Below are 26,662 nucleotides of genomic sequence, written 5' to 3' on the forward strand. Positions count from 1 at the left end.
ACAACTTTTTCTAAGATTTTAGAGACGAAGGGGAGATTAGATATTGGTCTGTAATTGGCTAAAACCTCTGGGTCTAGGGTGGGTTTTTTGAGTAGGGGTTTGATGACAGCTATTTTAAAAGACTGTGGTACATAACCTGATGATAATGACAGATTGATGATGTTAAGTAACGAACTATCAATTAGGGGCAGAATTTCTTTAAGTAATTTGGTAGGAATGGGATCTAAGATACAGGTTGTTGGTTTAGAACCTGAGATTAATTTGGTAAACTGATCACGGGTGATCAGAGAGAAGCTGTCTAAGTAATGGGTAGGATTCTCAGCCGTTTCTGAGATCTCTGTTGTTGGGAGGGTATTAGTGCCAATTGAGGGCAGGAGATGGTTGATTTTATTTCTAATAGTTTGAATTTTATCATTAAAAAAGGTCATAAAGATATTGCTATTTAGGGATCGAGGAATACTGGGTTCGGTGGAGGTGTGACTCTCTGTCAGCCTGGCTACAGTGCTGAAGAGAAACCTGGGGTTGTTTTTATTCTCTTCTATTAGTTTTGAATAGTAGGCGGCTCTTGCTTTGTGGAGAGCCTTTTTATATTCTTTAACACTATTCTTCCAGTCTATTAGATTTTCAACATGGTTGCTGGAGCGCCACTTCCTTTCTAGTTTTCTTGATAATTGTTTTAACTCATTTGTCTGGGAATTATACCATGGAGCTAATTTACTATGTTTGACATTTTTCTTTTTTAGAGGCGCTATTGAGTCTAATGTTAATCGTAATGAGTCTGCAGAGCTATCGACGAGGTGGTCGATCTCAATGGAGCTCAGGGTTTTAAAGAATTTGTTGTTTATATCTACTGCTAATACGGGTTTAAATGTAATTGGGATTATTTCCTTAAATTTAGCTACAGCACTATCAGGTAGACATCTAGAAAATGAATTTTTTATTAGTGGCATATATTCAGTTATTGAAAAATCAAAGGTTATTAAATTATGGTCTGATAGAACTGGATTGCGCGGAAGTACTGTTAAATTTTCAATTCCGACACCGTACGATAATACAAGGTCAAGTGTGTGGTTACCACAATGAGTAGGTTTGTGCACACACTGACTGAAACCAATAGAGTCTAGTATTGAAATAAATGCTACGCTAAGGCAATCTTTATTATTATCAACATGAATATTAAAGTCACCAACAATAATAATTTTATCGGTCTTTAGGACTAAGTTTGATAAAAACTCAGGGAATTCCTTTAAAAATTCAGTATAAGCCCTGGGAGCACGGTAAACTACGGCAAATATGATTGGCTGTTGGTGGTTCCTGGATTGGCGTGGAAGACTAAGAACCAGACATTCAAATGATTTGTAGCTGAGTTTAGGTTTAGGATTAATTGATAGACTGGAGTTAAAAATAGCAGCAACTCCACCTCCTCGCCCAATTTCTCTAGGAACCTGTGAATTGATATGACTGGGGGGAGTAGATTCATTTAGACTGACATATTCATCAGGATGTAGCCACGTCTCAGTGAGGGACAGTAAATCTATGTTGTAATCGGAGACTATTTCATTAACTAAAAGAGCCTTTTTTTCCAGTGATCTAATGTTTAAAAGACCACATTTAAAAGTCTGGGTTTCCTGTATTGTTTCAGAGGTTGTTTTTATTTGTATTAAATTTTTGTGTGGAGTTCTCGCTCTGTTATTGTTTAATTTCAATAATTTAATCGGACGGTGAACAGACACAATCTCTATGGGGTTTTTTATTTAGTTTTCTTGGACAAATAACCTGTTAAAGGTGTTAGTGGGAAGTCTTTACACCGGTCATACAGCATCGTACGTGAGGCTAAAGCAATTCATGTTACTGCTGTCCCATTGCAAGTGTACAGTGTCGATACAGACTTGCATGGATTATATGGCATTAGTTTGCCCACACTGGGATTGGTGCAGCGATTAGTCAACTCACTTGAAAGGGAACACAGATTTTCTCAGTCATACTGAATCTCTCTCGCTCCCCCTCCCTCTATGTTCATCTCACTGGCATGTGCACAAACACAACAACAAACAGTTCCCTCCCCCCGGTCCCACACTCACAGGTCAGGAAACATGATGTGGGTCTACACAGACAGAACTATAATAAGATTAGATTCGATTTTAGATTCAACTTTATTGTCATTGCACAGTACAAGTACAGTACAAATACATATACAACGGCGGCTGCTGCTATCACTGTGGAGCAGAGTTCAGTAGGGTGACAGCCGCAGGAATGAAGCTGTTCCTGAACCTGCTGGTCCGGGAACGGAGGACCCTGTAGCGCCACCCAGAAGGGAGGACGGCAAACAGTCAGTGGATGGGGTGTGAGCTGTCCTTGACAATGCTGGGCGCTCTGCGCAGACATCTCTTTCTCTGGACAGCTGCAATGGTGGGGCCGGTGATGCGTTGGGCAGTTTTTACCACCCTCTGCAGTGATTTCAGGTCTGCAACAGAGCAGCTGCCATACCACACTGATATGCAGTTGGTGAGGATGCTCACAATGGTGCAGCGGTAGAAATTCACCAGAATCTGAGGAGACAGATGTGCCTCAGTCTCCTCTTCTTGAGGAGACTGAAGAAGGCCACACTACTGAACTGTGTAAGGCAGATTATGCATTTTTCATAACCAATTCGACCAGCCAAGCGCCGGCGCGCCAGGGATTAGCGCTTACGCCACGCTTCGGCGTCGCTTCCGCGTCCGGTGTGAACCCGGCGTTACACATCAACTCCTATTGAATATAATTTTGTTGTTATTCACAGCGTTCATGATAGCTCAACATCCATCAAGCGGTATGGTTGTTTGGTTTTTGTGTTTTCTTGCAGACTAACCAGAATCAGTTCATGAGCAGTGGTTTGTACTAAGATAAACATATATAAAGAGCACCTTCTAAAGACTGAAACTCCTCTACAAACTAAACATATTTTGTGTAAAAAATTTAAATTAGTTTTTCTCAGTATGAAGAAACAATATGATTAGCACTGTATGTGTGGATATATTTTTTTCTCAAGTCTCATCTCTCATGCACAACAGCTCTGGATCTAAATGTAAACTCTTTATGACACATCAGGAGTGGGTCCTCTCTACGAAGGCCGCCATGTTTTTTACAGTCATCCAACCTTTTGAGTTTTTATGACAACTGAAGGCTACCAAAGGTTCTCTGTCATGTTTGGAAGGAGAGGGTGAGGTGCAACTTCACCACTAGATGTCACTGAATTCAGCTTCTATCCAACTTGGAAATAAAAGTGTAAGACCAATTGAGTAGACCAACTATTTAAATTCAGCAACCAACTGCAAGGAGTTCCACATTTCTGGCTTTACATGTATTGTTTTCAGATAGTCTTTCAAATGATAATTTATGAACTCTGGAAACAATTCCAAATATTTAGATCTTCAACTCATTCAGTTCAAAAGAGGCTATTTCCTAATTTTCTCTACATAACAATCTACAATATAACTAATTCCACTCCATGATGCAATGTGCACCCATTTTTTTTTCTTTCTGTTCTGAAAGTGGTCATCTTTGATGCTTTAAAGTCGTCCCTGAAAGAAAGGACAGTCCTTCTGAAAGAAGATGACCTACACCCACTTTTCCCTACTAAACCCAGTTCGGATCACTTGAATACATTTGTGTGGCTTCCTCTAACCATTTGCAAAAATATCCTTGGGCAAGAGCCCCTAATAGAAATAATGCTGCTCATAAATGGACTGTGTGAATGAATGTGTGGCAATGTACTAGAAGCAATTTATTGTATGAGGAAACTTTATGAGTACAACTCTGTTCAGGTTAAAAAGGCATGTTACTAAGGTGGGAATTAATGATTCCACAAACCTCTGAGGTGTGAGTGGACTGCAGATGTACAGATGTTTTATGTTTTATTGTCACCCCACATTTGCTCAAATGCCATGCTTCATTTACCAAAATATATATTTTTACAAAACATGTTGGAGCCAATAAAATCTATATTTCACTTTAGATTTTGATTAGTACTTCCCAGCAGAGATTGTGCTTCACAAATTTATCTCAACCTATTTTAAGGATACTTGATTGTGTTATTTACTGTGCCGAAGCTCAAAATGTCACTCTGGGATTAACTTAAATTTTTTGGGGAATACACAATGAAATGGGACAGGAGGTTCTCCGACCTGCCCCTATATGGATTAATGTTGGTTAGTTGTAGGCACCACACTATTTGGTTGAGGTTAAGGAAAGATTGTGATCATAGTTAACACACCCTCTATTTCATTACATTGAGTCATGCTGCATTTCTTGTGTGTGTTTTTCCCAGATGAATTTATATTATACGGTGTCTCCTCTATACCTCTTGTGTTATTACCAGTCATCGAGTTGCCCAAAAACAAATTAAAGATTATAAATCTGAATACAGATCAGCTCAAGTCTCTATTTAGATTATTTTACACTTTTGCATCATGCCACCATTCTCAAAGCTCCATCTATTTTTAGCCATATCTTATTCTCTGTGAGCATTTTGATGATTCTGTTTTCAGTGTTTGTTTTTTTTACTTATCATTTATTTGAGTGATGGAGGCACACCCTTCAAAATCATTTCTACTAGAATCCCACCATTTAATGTTTCACTGGCATTTCTCAAGGCTGTAGTGCCTCTCTTTGTTTATTGGGTTTGTATACAGTCACTCTTTCTGCTTGAGTTTTGAATCGAACTTTGAGCTCTTATAGTTTCTCAAAGATTTCTGCATTATTCAGCCACTGCTAATCGCATCACCAGCAAACTCACAACCGAATATGGCCATAATTCGTCCTAATGTTTTTCATCTCCATCACATTGCTACTCAACTCTGCACCCTCATAGTTTAACATAGTAAGCTTTTCTCTCTGTATGTCAAATGGCTGGATTTGTGTCTCTGATTAACTCTGGGCCCATAACTTGGCTAGAGACAGCTAATTCAGCATTTCTTGCAGGCACAACCATAACTAGACCGGAAAAGATTAGGGAGGAAAAAACATATACTGGGACATCAGTCCTGCTGGACCTGATAAAAACTTTAATCTTGATGATGTTCTCCTTTACACTGGACATCTATTGCACTTCTGTCCGTCCTGGGAGAGGGATCCCTCACATGTGGCTCTCTCTGAGGTTTCTACGTATTTTTACCCTGTTAAAAGGGTTTTTAGTAGTTTTTCCTTACTCTTGTTGAGGGTTAAGGACAGAGGATCACACCATGTTAAAGCCCTATGAGACAAATTGTGATTTGTGAATATGGGCTATACAAATAAAATTTGATTGATTGATTGATGATTGACCTCACACAGAACTGTATTGGCACCTGACCATTAACATATACATGCACATCACATATCAATACCCGTGTATCTGATTGGCTGTAACCATTGCCCATTGCATAGATTCCACATTAAAACCTCAAGTTTGTCTATGTGACAAGAATTTATTGAAAATGCATTTCCACAATTGAGAGTACATGTTTACATTTCCCTTTGATGATGATGATTGGTTTTTAATGAGTCAGTTTTATAATGGTAAATAAATATTGTTGCACAAGCACTAATTTCTGAAAGTATACATAAATCGAGAAGACTTCTACTTATAACATCACACCCTGACCCTGCTCTTAGCAACTAAAAGCATGTAGTTGTGCATTAGTGGTGCTTCTTTTGGGAATACATAAATGCTAATGTGCCTGAGTCTGTGGGTGTGTAAAGATGGCCTAGAGTACGTATCACTCCTCTGTGTTTATATTGATTCACCTCCTACTGCCTGTAACACTGTGTCTCTATACACATACTTAATGCCATCTATAGTAACTGCAACTACCTAGTTATTCCACAAACATCTCTCTGTCTGTCTGTATGTATGTGAAACACATATCATATTCATTTCAAATGTTTTACAGATGGCATGTGTATTGTTAATGGTCCCAGAAAGTGCAATTTTGGTGCCATTTTGAAATTCAATATGTTAGATATGAATAAGAAAGAATGAATAAACAGGCAACCAGTGCTCTGTAGCAGTCAGTGGGGATGGAGCAGTGTGCCTTCAGTCTGTGGACTGAGTTGGACCACTAGATCCTTTTTATAATCTGATTATGTATATGTAACAATTTCGGACTAACAGATATCCACAGGTGCTGATCTCTGTCATGGCAGCAACATTCATAGAATCACTTCCTTTTTAGCAAGTTGTCTTCCAAGTAAAAGCAAAGTGTTTTTTTTAGTTGCTGTCGTGCTTTGTATTAAGCTGAATTATTGAGCTTTTATTTAGGAAAAAAGTGACCTTGGGTCGGAAGACTGTGTTGATTCCTTGACAGACCTCTAAAATACCTGACATGCAATTTATGAAAAATAACACCAGTTTACAACATTGATAAAAAGAAACCGTTTTTAATATAAAGGAAAGGTGTTTAAAATATTTATACATCAGAAATTTTCTGTTAGAGATGAAGGGATTCTGAAGATGTTGCTTGTTAAATGTTAATTTGTCAAATTAATCACGCTGGGAGAATCATTTATGAAATTCGATATGATATTTACCATGTAAACACACTTTCTCAAACATATGGGCTCCATGTTCATTCAGGATTCTGCCTCTAAATGTGACAAAACAGTTAAATATAATTTGAAAATACACTTTGACCCAAGAATGTTAACAAAAGGTGAATTGAAATTGAATTTGAATCCAAAGCACTTTTTCTTTCTGTTAACTGCCCTTCACTTCTCCTTTCCTATGTACTTCACAACCCCTTTCTCTCTTCTCTACCATTGTCCTCCTTCATCACACACTTTTCTGCCATCCCATCCTCCTCTTTCTCCTTGGGGTGACGTGCAACGGATCTCTTCCAAATATAGAGTACGGAGTCTTTGGTAGCCTGTTGTACTGGAATAGCACAGATAGAGTAGAGACATTAGTGCTGTGGAGAATCCCCCCAGGGAAAGCTGGTGAAATGCAGAGCAGTGAGGAACTGGAGAACCATATTGTACCTCTTTTTACACATGTGCACAGGTACTGGCAGACAACCACATTTTCATGGACATGAACATGTGGATCATCAATCTGTTATGTATGTTTCTGTAACAGCTGTCCACAAACTGAATCTGCAAAGACACAACTGCACACAAACAGTATGTATGAGAGAGCACAAAAAGAGGTATTTGGTTACAGAAAATCACAAGAAAAATTGAAGGGGATCAAAGTGACACAGTGTCAGCTGATTGGTTGCAGTGATAAAATATGTCACTCTGCACGATAGCAAACAATGGCAAACACAATATTCAATTCAATTAAAATTAAATAAGTGTTTTGTCTCTCAGACTCAACCATCATTCAGTTGTACTGTATCCCAATGTGAAGCAGATATATCATATAACAGGCAACATATAACACAACAACAGAAAGCAGGCGTGTATCTAGTTTACATGGCTGGCTGACATTACATCATCATTTAAGAACCCACACAGTCAGTGACAGTTATGTAACACTACCAGGATCACATTTCCAGAGGTCAGCAGAGGCTGCAACAGAATGAAAGAGCGAGAATATTACAGAGCAAGGGAAATCATCACTAAGTATAGGATCAGACAAACCATTCTAAAAGCAAGCTACTTCTAAAGCATTATCACGAACATCAGCTTGGAGAAGACTTGCTGCACATCATGCACCTCTTATGATCCAGAGACGTTTATTCACAATCAATCACTTCTCCCCTCAAGTTGAATCTTAATCAGTTGAATAGAGGAGAGGATCGCACTGACCATTTCCCCTACTCCACATAATTTTTGGTCATTTGATCTGGCGGGCATGACTGGAGAATGTATTGCTTCAATCAAAAGGATAAAGAGTTTCAGGATCAGATTCAGATTTCATGGTTTGTTGTGTCACCACTTCCTGATTGTATATACGGTATAATGTGTGTGTGTGTATGGGTTTGTGTGTGTGTTTGTGTGTGTGTGTGTAGGTTAGGGTAAGGGTTAGGCACTTAGTTGTGATGGTTAAGGTTAGGTAAGGGGCTGACAAATGCCAATAAGTGTCCTAACAACATCAGAGAAACACGTGTGTGTGTGTGTGTGTGTATGTGTGTGTGTGTGTGTGTGTGTGTGTGTGTGTGTGTGTGTGTGTGTGTGTGTGTGTGTGTGTGTGTGTGTGTGGGGGGGGGGGGATGTTTGAAAGAGTGAAAGAGAGGAGTCCTCTACAGAATAGGATTCCATCACACAACACATTATTTGCTTAATAAGTAGAACAGGTAAGAGCTTTAGGGAGCAAACAGCTATGTGTGTGTCTCTGTGAGTCTTTGAGGCTTACCCTAGCCCTAACAACATATCTATGTGTGTAGAGTCTGTGTATGCACCTGCTCTCAAGTATAATCTCTAATAAAGGTAAACATTTCTGTGCATATAAAGGGCATTTTATCATTTTGTCCGCCAATAAACAAAGAGCAGATTTGCCCTGTACGTACATGAGACTGTGTGCACACATCTGTACGAATATGAACAAGAAACCTGAATAAAAACTGCAATGTTTTATGGAGGACAGCAAGGCTTTCTTGACAAATTCTTATAAAATCATAAATGGATGTATTTAATGGCAATCAAACATATTGTATAAAAAGAAAAAAAACTTGTGAAATCATTTTCTTATTCACTTTTATGTTTGTATATTTAATTTGAACTGTGTAAAAGTATGAACAATACATTAAAAAGCACACTGACCTATAGGATAGTTTGAAATCTCTGTTGCTAACATGAACAATATTATTTTTTGTTGTAATAAAGCCTTTGAAGAATTTTCGGTGTGGTGACAGGGTTTAACTTAAACTTAAATGAGTTAGACAAATCTATTGAATATCTTCCAAGCATGCCATATTGTTTGACTAACAGAGGAACATCACCAATGAACAGGCCAGTCCTTAAAACTAGGCAGAAATCTATCCATCCATGATCAATTCCGCTTATCCTTTGAGGGAGACAAACAACCATTCAATCTCACATTTAGGGTCTCCAATTGTCTTCGGACTGTGGGAGGAAGCCTAAGAACACAGAGTAAACCCAGCAGACATGGGGTGAACATGCAAACTCCACCAAGTTCAGGTATTCATTCCATAGCCTTCTTGCTGTAAGACTACCGTTCTAACCAGCGCACCTTTCACAGTAAATGTATTATTTAACATTACAACTGGGAATGGAAGGGAAATTAAATCATATTTTGTGAAGTTGAAAAGGTAGATAAAAGAGAAGGTCCCCACTATAGGAAGAACAAACCATGTGTATGTACAGTGCTGTGAAAAAGTATTTGCCCCCTTCCTGGTTTGTTATGTTTTTGCATATTTGTCACGCTTACATGTTTCAGATCATTAAACAAATGTTTAATGGGGGGCTACGTATTCTCCACATAGGCTTGAGTGGAGAATACGTAATTTACCCTCGACACCCGACATTTACCGGAGCTAACAGCGGAGAAGTTCTTCAACATGGATGACATTAAATAAATCATTGAAGTGGAGAAGTAACTTGAGTTGTTGATTCTCAGCATATGTTGTATAAAGACAACACCAAAAAAGACACATGTTGGGACGCTGTTGCAGTTAATGTTGGAGCAACAAGTAAGTATATGCTTGAAAAAAATGATTAAATGCTGTTTTTACTGCAGGCTGATAGCAGCAGAAGTATGTGATATTATTAGTAATGCGCGGCGCTTCGGCGTCGCTACCGCGTCCGGTGTGAACCCGGCGTGAGACATCTCAAAAAGCAACACATCATGCCGCGATCTAAAGAAATTCTAAAACAGATGAGACACAAAGTAATTGACATGTATCAGTCTGGAAAGGGTTAAGAAGTCATTTCTAAGGCTTTGGGACTTCAGTGAACCACGGTGAGAGCCATTATCCACATATGGAGAAGACTTGGAACAGTGGTGAACCTTACCAGGAGTGGCTGGGCTACCAAAATTACTCCAAGAGCTCATCGACAACTCATCCAGGAGGTCATAAAAGACCCGAGAACAACATCAAAGGAACTGCAGGCCTCATTTGCCTCAGTTACGGTCAGTGTTCGTGATTCAACAATAAGAAAGACATTGGGCAAAAATGGCATCTATGGGAGAGTTCCAAGGCGAAAGCCACTGCTGACCAACACAGCATTTCATAAAAACAACATCATAACAACAGTCAAACATGGTGGTGGTAGTGTGATGGTCTGGGGCTATTTTGCAGCTTCAGGACCTGGACGTCTTGCCATAATTGATGGAACAATGAATTCTGCTCTCTACCAGAAAATCCTGAAGAAGAATGTCCGGCCATCAGTTTGTGACCTCAAGCTCAAGCGCACTTGGGTTATGCAGCAGGACAATGATCCGAAACACACCAGCATGTCCACCTCTGAATGGCTAAAAAAAAAAAAAATGAAGGTTTTGGAGTGGCCTAGTCAAAGTCCGGACTTAAATCCGATTGAGATGCTGTGGCATGACCTTAAACAAGCCGTTTATACAAAAAAAAAACTACAATGTGGCTGAATTAAAACTATTCTGCAAAGAAGAGTGGGCCAAAATTCGGTGTGGAAGACTCATTGCCAGTTATCGCAAATGCTTGATTGCAGTTGTTGCTGCCAAGGGTGGCACAACCAGTTATTAGGTTTAGGGGGCAATTACTTTTTCACAAAGGACCAGGTAGGTTTGGCTAGTTTTTTTCCCTTAATAAATTAAATCATCATTTAAAAACTGCATTTTATATTTACTCGGGTTATCTTTGTCTAAAATAAAAATTGGTTTAATGATCTGAAACATCAAAGTGTGACAAATATGCAAAAACATAAGAAACCGGGAAGGGGGCAAATACTTTTTCACAGCACTGTATATGCTCTGTGTAGAGAATGTTGGCAAGTGGAGGATTACCATTGTTGGGCAGTGGAAAACCAACACTGACGCTGTGTGCAAGAAAGGGTTCTCTACCAGTCTGTTGTAGCCAGTGCACTGTACTTTGCTGTGGTCTACTGGGGGAGCAGCCTTGGAGCATGAAGTGGAAGGGGAGAGGAGGGCACTGAACAAACTGTCATCTTGGATAATCCCTAGCACCCTTTCCACCACCTAGTGGACAGACAGCGGAGCAGTTTCTCTAACAGACTGGTTCAGCTGTTTGGAATAAAACTGTACAACTCTGCTTAGTAGATAATAATCTTGATATTGTTTTCCTACACTGGACATCTATTGCACTTCTGTCCGTCCTGGGAGAGGGATCCCTCACATGTGGCTCTCTCTGAGGTTTCTACGTATTTTTACCCTGTTAAAAGGGTTTTTAGTAGTTTTTCCTTACTCTTGCTGAGGGTTAAGGACAGAGGATGTCAAACCAATGCTAAAGCCCTATGAGACTAATTGTGATTCGGGAATATGGGCTATACAAATAAAATTTGATTGATTGATAGTAACTGTGATAACTGTGAATCTGTGCATATTATTCTTAAGTACCTCATTACTGTATTCAAATGCAGTGTCTATCTATCTATCTATGAATCTATCTATGAATCTATCTATTAGTGGTGGGGGGGAAGTCGATTCGGTTCAGTATCGCGATATTTTGCGCACGCAATTATATTGATACAGTAGCACAAAGTATTGCAATTTTTTTATTTTTTAATACTTTATTTAAAAATTTTGCTATAGATATAGTAACGGCCCAGAGGAGCACTTTAACATCCGAGCATGTTGACCAACTCCTTTTTCTGAACAAAAATGCCAATGTTTCCAAATGAATTTAACATTTTGGTTCATGACCTTGCAGCCAACTGGACTGGACTCCAGCAGTACACATTTTTGTTTATTTTTGATTGGAGCTCTAAGTTACTCTTATTTATATGATCATTCTCAGGTTTATGTTACTCTATTAAGTCTGCTTTATATAACTGTATTGAATTTAAATCATTTTAAGTTATGTGCTGGGAGCTCAGCGCTCATGCGTGTCCTGAATGTTCAAGGATAAAGTTTTTGCACTACCCTTTCTTAATGTCTTTGAATAATATGGGGGACATGAATCGCAATACTTGCTGTATCGCAATATGTTAAGAATCACAATAATATTGAATCGTGGCCCAAATATCGCAATACTATCGAATCGTCACATTTTTGCCAATTCCCACCCCTACTATCTATCTATCCATTCATCCATTTTATTTTTTAGATGTATGTCATTTTCAATTTATGTCTTATATGAAGTGAGGACCCTGATCTTTCCTATTTGGTTTCATGTCAAATTGTAGCAATAACAGACATGAGGTTATTTTCCATACAACATACAGTTTGTTTATTCCTTGTCAGTTGCAACAGAATATGACGTGATGTTTGTAACAAGTTGATGTAAAAGATTTGACCCAAAGGGTGGAGGGTAAAAATCCCACGCTGAATCCTAATCCAGCACGCTTGATATGTCATCGTCATTGTCTCTAACCCAGGCTGTCTGTGCTTTTGCTCATGAGGATTATACACAATCTGTCATGAAGGAAGTGTGTGTATGTGTGCACATAAGAGGCTGTTGGTGTAATCTGTGAGCTCATTCCCTAATGCCATACTGCTTTCTATCTCTCACATGGCATTATGGGTCTCTGATTTCAGTCCTTCCTGCAATGACATCATTGTGCACCTTAGTGGGAGGAAGAGAAATTAACAAAAACTGGAGAGTTCTGTGTGGAGACATGCCGGCTCATTGCATTTACATGATGCTCTCCACTGTACAGTGACAGCTCAGTTTGAAATGACAACTGCAACTGCCTCATCTGTTCCTTTAATGAATAAAAGCAGCAGTGATGCGTCACCACAAAGAGGTCATAGGGTGTGACCTTTGACCCAATCATTACATTGTTGGTGTATGTGTGTGTTTCAAGGGTGAAAGATCAATCTCATCGTTTTAAATTATAACGGTGGCAGAATTTTTTACTTATAGCAGCACTTTGTTTCCCAAGAGTCTTATTTTCTAAAACCCTACTTTAGTGATTTTTGTTTTAGGCCAGCTGAGTCCCATCATTACCCTGCTGTTTACATGATCAATACATTTGTTAAGGCTCAGGAAGCAAATACATGGGATACCATGTTAGATTTTATAGATCATATAACCATTATTATTTTTGATTTGTCAGAATTATTAATACTATTTTATTATTGCTGTGGTTGTGATGTGTTATGAAATAGGAAAATCTCACAATACCAAACCGTGTCCCTGTAAAGCCTCTGATCCTAGAAAAATCAGGGGGGAAATATACAAAAGAATATCATATCAAAATAAAATAATAAAATAATCAATAAAATGTTTGTTTTTTTAACTCGGTTTCACGCATTTTCATTGTCTTGGTCTTTTAAATAATTTCGCCAAAGCAACAACAGCTCACCATCCACACACACCCTCTTTCATGCCCCCTCTGGAACAGCCCCAGGTCCACAGCAGCACCGCGCTACGCTCTAAAATCCACGCCGAGAAACCGAACTCCTGTCCCGGGTCGTTCAGCTGGGAGGTCCGCCCTCTGACTTCAGCAATGGAGGAGGAATAGCCGGTGGAGGCACCGATCACCGACCTCTTCAAACTGCATCAAGTGCCCCATACTTAACTAACAACTGGAACCGAGGATTAAAAATAAAAAAGCCTAAACTGTATGTGACATTCTTGGGACTAGAGTTTGTAAATATGCAGTACAGACATTTCAAACCAATAATTGAAAGATATAATTCATCTTTACATGTTTCATTATTATTATTATTATTATTTAACATGTTTCTTATTTATGGACCCAGTATGTTTTTTTTTTTTTATTTAGAGGCAAATGGTTGTTTTTTCCCTTTTGGCAAGAAAAGCATATAATAAGAACCGTCACTAACAAATGTACCAACACCAACCATGGCTAAAATTATAGGATTTATTTATTTTAAGACTAAAGCTATTGGGTGTCACTCGTGTTAGACAAAAAATAACCCTTTTTAATAATGTGGCTTTAGCTACAAATCCACCAATATTAACGGAACAGTCTTATTTTGAAATGTCAGGCCGGATGTGTATCCAGATGATGCTCGGGTGAACTTGTTGAAACTCTCTGTGGTTAATACCTCCTCTCGTTCAGTAAGTTCAGAGTCCTCACACACGCCGCCCGCCGCCGCTGACACCTCGCCCCACTTACTTGGACCTTTGCTCCACCACCGGGGTTTCCGTCTGAACGCTGCCGGCGAGAAGAACTCCATGGCTCGCGTGGGGGTTGGCGGGATGCCGGAGACGGCCGTCGGAGGAGGAGTGATGCTGAACCGGCGGAGGAGCAAAGCCAGACGGAAGAAGCGAAAGGAGTTGTTCGGCGTCCAGATGTGCTTCACGGGGGTGGTGCTGGGGCTGGTCGCGGGGCTCCGGTGTGTGTCTCAGGGAGCAGGTGAGAGGCTCTTCTTTGTTCCACTGTCGATGAACCACACGTTCATCATGTGAACAAGACAGGGACGGTGATCAGCAGCTCGTGGCTGTTTGTAATAGCTTCTTTTTTTGAATGCCTGAAACATCTAAATGAGCCTTTGCTGTGATGAATGTATAGCGGGAGGCTCAGAAATCATGTGTAAAAACATGTCAAACAGTAGCATCAGTGGAGTACAGGAATTCCTGACTTAGGAACAACACGGGCACTTTCCAAGTGTGTGCTCTATAAAATAGATGGAAACCATATGTAATAGTGTGCTGTAGCCCACAGTGCTGGCTCTGCGAACCGATCGGTCTGTCATTGCTAGAACACACATCCCATCAGGATGAGAGTCAGTGTGTCTGATAGTGTATCAGCTCACATGTACTGTCAGCACTGTAAAGCACACACCAGCATCATCATCACCAGCAACAACAACAACAACAACAACATGCATTCATGTAGCTCAACATCTGTAACCAATAGTCCCTGGAAGTGTTGGCAGTGCTGCTCTGTGTTGTGGACTTACTCAACAGAAATCCTCTCCTGTTGAAGACAGGAGATGGAGGACAACCGGTCAGCTGGGTATTACTGTGTCTAACTGCTGTTCATACCTGGCATCACGATCATGCTGACTCAGTGGCAAACTTGAAGACAGCAATCTTGACGTGGAAACACAAATGAAACAGTTCACTCACACAAGCTCATCACCACCAACATGGCTTTTCATAGTGACTGCATGAAGAAAAGCACCATGTCATTGCCAATTCTGAGCTCAGCCAATGTTTTGGTGTATTTTGCCAAGTAGGTCTTGTAAATGGTGAAGTCAGCAGCCCAGTTAATGCTATTTAATATCACAGACTCTCCTCTGAAAGCTGCCCACTGGTGTTACCAGGAAGTAAACACAACAGCTGGTGCAGCTGGGATATATTGAGGACAAGAAATATTGTATTGGATTCTCCTGACGAGGAGATACAAACAGGGATTGAGGGAGGCTTAATGAACTTAAGCGAATCATTATAAAGTAATAAAGGGATATCAATCAATATTTACATGCAAGATTTTTGAATTTATTATACAAAAAGGAATTATAAAGATCCTTACACAATTCTTTTAACTTAGTTTGTAAAATTTACAAGTGGCTCTACAAGTTCTCCAGAGACAGTTTTTTCAATTCTTTTTTATTTTCTATTTCAAAGGTCACTTATAGAGCAAATCTATTATCGGGGTTTCAGAAAAAGAGCCCAAATGCTGTGATAGATTTCATAAAAAAAATCCCAGAGTTAGAAGGCCTGCATCCTACTGAAAATGTGTAGAATGCTGTCTTGGTGATTCAGTTTGAAAAGGACATAGATTGATGCAGAAGAGGATGTGTCATACATTGGGAGTAAAGTGTTCCATGAAACAAAGGAGCTAATATGGTAATTGACAGGTTGCAAATCTGAAAAGTCATTTTTTAGGGTGGAGTGAATAATAATCAAACCAAAATGTTCCATCTTGTGAGGATTTACAGATCCAAGCTTTTCATTTTGCTGGTCGGAATAAACATCTCAATTGATTTTAACATGTCAGATTGGGCTACTGGAAAATGTGATGGGCAGTCTTGACTTTTTCTGATCAAATCAATAGTTTAAAAAAAGATTGATTGTGGCCGTCTTCAATAAATGATTTCGTAGTTTAATGTGATGTGTAGGACGTGTGCAGTTTTGATCTAACAGGATGAACATTATGGCTGAAGAAATGCTTGTATATTGAACTTGAGTGTATTCTTCTCATTCTTAATTCATTTCTTTGTTCTTCTCTTGTTCTCTTTCCTTTTGTTTGAGCCCCTCTGTCAAACCTTTTGTTAATGCTGTTAGAGTTACAGCTGTTATTTTCATCATCAGTTAATCTGCTTTACGTAAAAGTAAAATTTTAACCATGAAACTTTGCTAACAAAAGTATGACTTAGGGGGTACTTTTTCTGGAGCTTTCAGTTGTTTCCTCATGTTATGGAGTTTGTTTGCAGTGTTGTGACTACATTTATTATAATTACAGAGCCTAAGGTGCTTTCTTCAGAGTCCTTATTTTCACAATGCTAGCCTAAAGCCCAAACAAATTAAAGATACAAGAATCAGGAATGTTTTTTATGATGAAAAGATTAATTTGATCTCTAAAATGACAGATAATAGTTTGGATCTAGTGTAGTTTAAAATGTTAAAAATTGCCAACACATTTGTCTGTGAAAGTCACAGTTTTATAAGCCCATAATTCTTTGAAAAGATGAGACATTTCATTTAAAGGATTAATAATTTTCAGTGGAGTAACTGCCTGATGACAGGAGCAGGTTTGGTCCAGCATCTTGCTGAAGGAAGTTTGGCAATTTGACTGGTGAAGAATAAAATTGAACCAAGAACCCTACGAGTAACGGCTAACCAGCTGCGCTACCCAAGCCACTGTATGGACAAACTGTTTCAGCACTGAACTGTGTAGTAATTAGACAAAACCCTCCATATTGACCTCCCCTGATGGAGGAACATGTTCTGAGTACTATGTTTTCACAGAGAAGGCCACATGGGAGAGCAGGACCTCCTCTCATAATGGTGATGATAGCAGCCCTCGAGCATACTGAGCTTTTCTAGGTCTTGAACACACATACACACAAACACACACACGTGTAAATGTTTGTGCATTACCCCATGTCTTTGCTCTGCCTGTGCACCAACACGTGGTCTGTGCACACACCTCTCCTCTTCTCCCCTTGTCCTCCTACTTGTATCCTCCTGCATCCTTTTAATTTCATCCATGCACCCGTCCATATCTCCCCTCTTGAATATACAAGGTAAAAGCAGGATTCAGGACAAAAGTGCCATAGGAGGGAGGATTACCCATATGAGCAAACACATGTTACTGTTGCTATTATCTGTAGGTTTTAATATCATTGAGCTTTGCAACTCTAGCCAAAGTCCCTGCATCATCCATCTGTGAAAAACCTAAAAGACGTGTGTACCAGCCAGACAAATGGTCATGCTATAGAGAAGCCACTAATGGCTGCTCAGTATATCTGCTATACAGCATTAGTCTCCAGATGATCTCGTTACATAACTTAAAGCTCTCATCGGTGGGTCCCCTTCTCTTTGCACACAAGCAGGGGGCGGGAGCGGCGAGCAGAGGAGCACAGACGGAGCACTTTACGCTGACGATGCCACAGGACTCGGAGCTGATTTAGACAAAAAGGAAAAGAGACAAGAGGGAAGAGAGGAGGAGGCGCAGTGAGGAGGGGATCTGAAAAAGAAAAGAGGGAACAAGTGAGGACAGCGTTTGCAGTGATGAAGGGAGGAGGGAAGAAAAGAGAGGGAAAAAGTGAGATGAAGTGGGAAGATGCAATGGGGGAAGGCAGGCGGGAGAAGAAAGAAATAATGAAGGAGGGAGCTTGTCAGTGTTGAGGTGGATGAAGTGGTGATGGGAGAAAAGGTTAGAAATCAGAGAGCAAGAGGAGAACGAGGAGGTCACCGTTTTTGAAAGAAATGCAGCCTTTATTTCATTGGTGCAGGGCCTATTTATAAAAATGACCAAACTTATAATTTATTTATCTTTTAGACATGAAGCCGCAGTTTTATACTGAGCCGCTTCTAATGAGTGTAGCAGCTGAAAGAGGATCAACTTTAGAAAGAAAGAACAAAAAATAAAAGACAGTTTTGTTTGTGACAGCAACGGTCATATTTATATTACATTTAGGGCGTTATTCCTTGTCATCTAATACAGTGACATGGCTAAAAAGAGGTCCTGCAAGGAAATAAATAATGCTATAAACTACTATCACTGATTAAAGAGACTTCTGAGTGTTTCAACTTTGACCTGCTGCAGGGTGTGGACATTTCTTCTGTTCAGTGGTTGTCACATTTCAATATCTGAGCCTATGAAATTAAACATTTTAAGGCAGAGATTAACACCTCCAAGGTATATTTTTGGTACAAAACATCCGGTCACAGTGGTAAAAATTCTTTGATACGTGTTGCTTAAGGCACAAGAAAGTAAAGTAAAAACACAAGTTCAGTTTGGAATTCTGTAATTTTGATTGAATTCAGCTCAAATGTCAAGTTCTATTCAAAGTGTTGTAACAGATTTGTCCTCCATGACAGTGGTGGCCAGGGCTCATGGTTGTTGTAGAATTCATAGTAGACCATCATTGCAAATTAACAAGAAGACAAACTACACTTAAATCACATAAACCCATAAACAGCCTATTGTAAACACACAAAGCTTTCACTTACACTCCATTAAAATCTTTAGCTAGGACGTTCTTGATCATGGACTTTAAAAAAGGTGGACAACATGACAGCTCCCAAAATTGAAGCCAAAACATATTGACCACCATCTGATGGCTGGCTGCAGTAGAGGTCATAAACCTTAACTCCTCCATGCTAGCAGATGAAACACTGACCAAAAAAGTCAAATTACACATCATACAAAAAGGACCAAATATTATTTCTGTCATTTAGTTTGTTGGTATCACACTGATGTAAGGTTCATTCTGTTAAAGGTTCAGTGTGTAGAATCTAGTGAACTCTAGTGGGAAAGGTGCATGCTGCAGCTGAATACCTCTCACCTCACCCTCTCTTTCGAAACATGAAAGAGAACCTGTGGGAACCTTTAGTTTAAATATAAAGGGCCCAGTTTAGAGTAAAGAAAACAACAATTCGTACAATTTAGATGAATCAAAATAGTGAAAGAATCACTAGGATTACTTTATATAACATTTCCTGCTATTTATCCCTGGACCCTTCAGTTTGGTTTTAAGACTGACTGATAATTGACTTAACGATTGGTCAAGAGTGTGGATCAGTAGGACATTGATACACTCACTCCGATCCACAATCCCCACTCTGCAGACTCCAAATGTAAGATGCCAGCCCCTGTATTCAAGATATTTTGGCTTCCTTTTTTACACAATAGGAGGAAAATTAGATCTGTCATCCACCTCTTTACACACTGCCTGCTTGATCATCTTTATGTACAGTCTCAACAGTACACTTTCTAGCTCTGCTAGAATGCCTTAACAAACCACACCTCTGTGTTGAAAATGTATTCATGAAAACAATGTTAAAATACCAGTCCATTCATTTTATAATTCTTTAAACTAACAGTGTCACATAAACTGCAACAACTCAAACACTTTACAGATCATTGAGCATGCATATATTCCCAGTTAAAAGCCTGGGAGGAGAAACGGGAGTAACAGTAACACATGGTTCACAAAATCACAGAGTCACTAAATGTACTGACAATTAACTTTCACAGAAACGTGAACAAACGCGCAACATTAGAACATTATTTGTTTCAATGGATATATTTTGCTACGATGGGAAATACAGCACCGCAGGTTTTAACTTGTGTCCTTTCTAATACACGCCCTTAAGATGGATTGTACTGCTAAATATGGTGCAACAATATTCATACTACCACAGCCAACTTTGATGTGTGCAGTATTGTTGTAATTACCCACAGTACATATATAAGTTGCAGTCAGCTTTATTCTGCTGAACAGAGGTCTGCTCATCATCCGTAGACTGTGATTTAAACTTTTAAATCACTGCTCCAAACTGTTACTGTTTTCAAATTCCACGTCATTGAATCAATCACACAGTCAACATTTGCAACATTTAAATTCTTTTTTCTTTTTTCTTTGGTGGATCCAACTATTTTCTCACAGTCCGCACCTCCCCGCCGGAAACAAGCAACACCCCCACAAGGGGAAGTACTTGTAATTGCTTCAGATAAATACAAACAAGCCAGGGTATTTTCCCCTTAAAGGAAATTATTATTAAGTTTATTTAAGCCAATATTATTAATCATTATCATTGAGAAAATAAGCCAACAGACTTCTCAAGATACATTTATTGGTCCTACACACATGCACAGACAAACAACATGCAAATGGGGGGAAATTTGTCCTCTGCCCATCTGGTGAACACAGGAGGAGACACAGAGCAGTGGGCAGCCATGCACGGCGCCCGGGGAGCAGGTGTCTTGCTCAGGGGCACTTAGAAAGTGGGATAGGGAGAGTCCTCTTTAACTTTTGAACAGATCCAGGTGTTGTCCATCCAGCTATGTTTTTGTTGTCACTCCGTGGAGTCGAACCAGAGACCATCCAGTCTGATTTTCTGCCCATAGTCCAATTTTTCTGCCACTAGTCCACCGCCTCTCCCAGTGTTCTCAATACAGGACACACTTCAGTTTACAGTGTTCTGTCAATTTTTTTCTGATTCTTGTCTTTTTTACTCCTCTGACATCTAACGGGCTGGCTGCAGTGCTATAGAACCTTATCCCATTGGCTGTTTCGATTGTATCCCTTCACGTGTCCACATGTATTATTTGCATTATCAAAGGATATTTGCATATTTGCTTTGATATGTAACTTATATTTGAATAAAGTAAAAACAACTTGCCATAACACCTTAGCTTTTTTTTACTGGTACTAGGGATTTTTTGATAACTTACCGAGTCAAACTTAAATCTTAAAGCTGCACTAATCAATATTTTTTAAGTAAGGATTGGTCGAATTACTGTGTTTAATATGAAAGGGGTCTTTTGTAGTCATGGAGACAGAGCATTGGTACCAACTCCAAAGTTCCTCTTGTTTGAAAGAAGCATTTTTAGCTTCTTGCAGCTAGTTTGGATTTTACTGCCTGCAGCATTACTCTTCAAATTCACATCAGTGCTGTTTTCAGTCACAGGGGGCAGCACTTATCAGAAAAAGTGCTCTGACAACCAAAGTGACACTAGCTACCTAGCACCAAATGGCAAAGAGGTAATGCTGATGAACATAGTGGAGCAAGCTAAAAGTTTAAAACAAAGATATAGAAGGAGACTAAATATTTGTCTTAAATAGTACTCAGAACCCTAAAATATACCGTAAAAAAAACAAGAAAAGAACCTTTAAATTATGTTGAAGAACAAGCACTTTTGCAAGAATACAATATAAAACTGGCAGTAATTATACAAATTCCAAACCCTGTGATCGAAGAATAACCTAAGAAGATGATGAATTTGGACAAAATTCAGTACTGGACAGTTTTCCCCACATGAAGCAGATATCTGTGCTTTTTGGGCCTGTGACCATCGAAAACAGAGGCATCTCCTAAATTGCTGTTACTCGTTCCAGCTGTGTCAGTCTCATACCTATGCTGCGATCCACAAACACACACACACACCCACCTTTAAAGGCAGGCTTGTGTCTAATTCAGCTGCATCTGGGTCAGCCTGTGTGAACAGAGAGCAACATCCCCCAGTCGGAGGCAGACATAAACAGCCCTGCTCTCCTTTTTCTATCCATCCATTTCTCCTTCCTGTCATACTCTCTCCCAATCATCGCCTCCATCAAGCGGCCACTATGCTTTCATCTTGTCGCTCTCTTCCTCCATTTTGGTGGCACTCGGCTATCATTTCATTGTATACCCCTTAAGCTGCAACCCTTAGTCCTTCGTAGCACCCCTCATGCTACAGTTCTCTTTCCTCTTCCTCTCTTTTTCTCCCTCGCTCCCTAGCTCTCTCATGTATCATCAGCACACAGGCTTCAAAAAGCTTTTCACAGAATTTGCTCCAGCACCGCTTGCCTGATTGTTGACTCATTTATTTATACAGTCCTCCCAGTGTGTTTGCACAAGCGTATTCAATGCAGCTTAACCTGAGAAGAAATAATTCATGTTCTGACATTTTCTTACTAGGGGGATATCAATTTGTATTGTACTTTGTCACAATGCCTAAGCTTTTTTTCAAAAACGTTAGTTTCAGTAATTTTTCACCACAGGAAATGTAATAAATAAGTATTGCTTTTCCTTGTTGATAGAGATACAGTAGTATAGTCGTGGTAACTGCTGTATTTGATTTTGTGGACTTGACAAAAGCTTCACATTAAGTTATTTTAAATACCAGTAGTGAGGGGTATTTAAATGTTCTATACAACATGTCAGTGTTGGTATAGGCCACCATATCTGAGAATCTCTTGTACACACATCAATGTTTACCAGAGCATGGATTATAACTCTTTCTAACTACTCTAACTAAATTACCGTCACCGTATTTACTGATCAGAGTAGAATTAGGAATGTTTCTACCCAATCTTCATCCTTTGGTCTCTATCAATAAAATATCAGGTTTGTTATGTAGTGAATTCAACTCTGGCTTTTCACAAACTTTGACTTGTTTGGTGTTGAGCAGGTTTATTTACAGAATTCAGTTTGTCAACTTTGTATATGATTTATGCTGTTAGTATAACATTGATAGATATAAATACTTAAACATTGACACAACTGTCCAATATGTTAAAAATTATTTCTTCTAATCAATGTGTAAAAAATTCAAAAATAATCTATCTCTTCTCTCCCCTCTTTTCCACCCATCTTTCTTCTCATCCCCATTTTTCCATGCCCACCCCAACCGCTCATTGTGTAAACTGTTTGGTTTCTCTATAATTTTTGATGTCTCGACCTATATATAAAGTGCCTTGAGATAATGTATACTATAATGTGGCTATATACAAATAAATGTAATTGATTGAAGTGTGGTTACACTAATCAAAAGTCGATGCAGACAATGTTCGCTGTAATATTTGTATTGTGGAATGCAAATCTGGTTAGGGCAACACATTTAACCTGAGAAAACATGTCTGCTGCAGAAACTGTTAGAAATTTAGCATGGCTGCTGTAGCCACCAAAGAAGGTGAACACTCCATGGATGATGAAGCATTTAGTGACACATTCAGGAAATACAATAGTAATATGTGTGATAAAGTTTTAGTTTTTTTAGAAAAACCTACACACAGAGTCCCGAAAAACATACCATATGTGTACTGACTTGGATTCCAGGTATCAGTATAATGTTATTAGGTTGTGAAAGTGGCTCAAACCTATTGATGAGAGCAGTGAGCCAAACCATAACAGTCAAGTCGGGGTTGTAAAACCAAAACACTGAGATTAAAGACACTAAAATACTTCTGAGAAGTGAAGGGAATTTACATAGCGAGTGATGATTCTCTGGATGAACACTACACCTGACAAATTCAAAATTCAAAATTCAGTTTAGTCATTTAATCTAAGGTTAATATGAAAATATGGATAACAGTAGCTTTAACGTTTTTCTACCCGACAGTATGACTTAACACACTGAGTCAAACTGATTCACAAGAGAAACTTGTGTGAACTGTGTGAATATGTGGACAGGGAAGCATGTCAGGTGCACACCGATTAACCTCTCCCCTGTGCTGTGATTGACTGTGCTAAGCATGAATAAACTGACCTTCATCTGTACTTTTTCTTGTGCACAATTTACTACATGCACATCAGGGTCATACACACAAGCACACAAATGTTAATGTTTCTCACGTTTCAGGAAAATGTGGCAACGCACCACTGCAAAATCAAGATTATAGTAGCTACAGGACAGGAAGTGTGTGTGATGAATGCCACTATGATGTGCAAATGGCCCGTTGGTGTTGATCAGGGACTACATTATATGGGCATTTTGCTCTTTTTCTCTCATTCACTTGTTATTTGTACTGCTTTGTTCTCCCTCCTTCTCTCCCTTTCTCTCTCTTTTCACTCTCTCTTTCATCACATCTGTTTTCTGCTGTACAGCCCTTTTGATCCAATGGTCATGCCACACTTCAATACAGGAGCTGCTCTTTGCTGGATTTGTGACAGTGAGTGCAGGTTTTGATAGATGGCTTTGTTATTGTAACAAGCTAAGCACCTAATGGGCCCTGTCTTCTCTCTGGGTCAGATTGGTGAGGATCATATTGTCCTCTGTGGCTGAATGATGGACAGGATCACACTCTTGTTAGTCTGTACAGTTGTGCCAACACAAGGCTGCAGCCGCTAGCACATATGCACAGTATAAGGACACTATTGTAGCATAATAATTTTGGTGTGTAGAGTTTTGTAACTGTATCTTATTTCTTTCCTATAACCAAAGTTATGAATGTCAGAAATAATCAATCAATCAAATTGTATTTGTATAGCCCATATTCACAAAACACAATTTGTCTCATAGGGCTTCGTACATGTGCAATTGTGTGCAAAGATGCTTGAATTCTGTAATTTTCTCACATAAATATTGTGTAAGCACGGTAGGAAGGTAAAACACATCATTGATCTTGCTTTTTATCAGTATTCTCTGTCCATCAGAAGAGTTTAAACCCACAACTTTCAATCAGGAGCTAAATCTGTCTTTCAAAAATAAGGCAAGGCAATTTTGTTCATCAAGCACATTCCATATAGAGAGGTGCTTTTTCAAGATTTTCAAAAAAAAAATTAAAGATTCAATAGCGATACAAATATTAAAGCAGATTAAAAAGTATACATTTTTACCAAACTTAAAAAATAAATTAAAAGGGAAAAAGAATACAAGTTAAGTAGAGCTGTGTTTTGTAATGATATAAAAACAGAATGAAGTACTGTGATGGTATGACCTAATAAAATAGCTTTGTTTTAAAGGCGATTGTGAATAAAAACTTTTAACGGTCCAGTGTGTAAGATTTAGGTGAAAGGGATCTATTGACATAAATTTTATATAAAATAAACCTATTGATGTTTTCATGAGTGTGTTTCATCTAAATTATACAAACTGTTGTTTTATTTACCCTAGAATGGGCCTTTTATATTTAAATACTTTATGGAGGCCAACCTGTTTTCTGTAGTAGCCAAGACTGGACAAACTAAACACCCTTTGAGTTTTTATGAAACTGAAGGTTTCATGTTTGTTCCAGTGCTGTGTGATATAATGACTAAAAACTACTTCACCATGTTTAAATTATACCATACAACTACAAGACCAAAAGAATATAAACGAAACAAAATGGGACATTAGTTATGATAAATATCATAATCGACTTTTATCTTGATATCATTTTGGGCATATCGTCCAGCCCTAACTTCACTACACTATGATTCTTCTTGATATGTTGACAAATACAACAACATTTGTACTTGAAAGTTTCCATTTACTACGGCACTGTGTCATTGTGTTTACATGTGGTTCAAACTGATCAGACCTTGTCTCGTGGGGGTATGCAGGGTCCTGAGAGTCTGCATAGTGTCACTGTGGGATGAATGAGAGGTCAGCACTTTCCATTTTCCCTGTTCTGCTTTAGTAATGTACCTTGAACAGACCAATGAGCTGCAAGGGTGAGTCACTCAAAACTCCTATTGTACCATTGTATTAACCTGTGGATGACAGCTCCATGCTTTTGTTACTAAACACCAGGTCTTAACACAGGAGGCCCCTTAAAAACTCAGACCCAGACATGTTCACTCATCGCAGTGCCACATATTCATCTGGTCTCACTGACACAACAAACTGCGTCTGTGGGTTGTAACACATCTTCAAACCAATTGTTAATTAAATTGCACACCAAGAAGATATAAACATAAAGACATTATTATGTGAGTATTGTATAGAATGTCCTGGGCACTGGGGTGGACAAAAGTAAATGCAAATCACAATACAACACAAGCTGTGCTTTTAAACGGATGGCACATTTCTTTGCACGTCACCTTTCATAGTTACTCTTTGTCACATTTTTGAATTGACTGTAACTTTGGATTGAGGTTTGTGATGGGCAGGCAAATAAAAAGCCATTAAGAAAGCAACAAGAAGTGACAATGCTCACATATGCAAAGTGTGGAAGGTGATACAGAAAGACCTGCCATGAGCCCTAAAAGACAAATTGTGATTTGTGAATATGGGCTAAACAAATAAATTTGATTTGATTTGAAATAAAGAGCAGAAGCACAAAGCAAATAAGACGGTTGAAAGTGCAGCTCAAACTTTTGTTGTAATCATGCATAAAATAATGTTTGTTTAGGGGGTCATGTATTTGCATAATTTTTTTTGTCCCTTTCTACGACAGACAGTCCATTATATTCGGGCTTTCCATCTGGCCATCCTTCTATCCTGTTCTTGTAAAGGCAATATGTCAAGAACGTACTGAGGGAATTTCTTCAAATTTGGTACAAACATTCGCTCAAGGATTAACTGATAAAATTGGTGGCCAAAGGTCAAGGTCACTGTGACCTCGCAAAGTACAAGGAACACTTCTTAGAAAATCATAACTTATGACATGTTCTTAAACTGCTAAATTGTTCGTACCTGTGTTCTTATATTGATGAATTCCATGTCTTCGTAAGTTGTTATTTATCATAGATTCCCACCTTTCCTATGCCCATAAATGTGTTGTGTGCACACAGAAATCACAAGACCCGAGAACAAAAAT

At 38.9% G+C, this 26,662-nt stretch overlaps 1 protein-coding gene across 1 annotated transcript in view; it reads left to right on the forward strand.

Moving 5' to 3' along the window:
- The first annotated feature begins 14,143 nt into the window (after positions 1 to 14,143).
- Positions 14,144 to 26,662, forward strand: part of LOC128453640 (sodium/potassium/calcium exchanger 3) — a 93,286-nt gene continuing 80,767 nt past the window's right edge. Inside the window, exon 1 of the mRNA XM_053436647.1 lies at positions 14,144 to 14,394. Within this exon, the coding sequence (XP_053292622.1) occupies positions 14,214 to 14,394 (181 nt within the window). The 5' untranslated portion in view covers positions 14,144 to 14,213. The remainder of the gene's footprint in view (positions 14,395 to 26,662) is intronic.

This window comes from Pleuronectes platessa, chromosome 12, assembly GCF_947347685.1.
Source record: "Pleuronectes platessa chromosome 12, fPlePla1.1, whole genome shotgun sequence".
Taxonomy (NCBI): Eukaryota; Metazoa; Chordata; class Actinopteri; order Pleuronectiformes; family Pleuronectidae; genus Pleuronectes; species Pleuronectes platessa.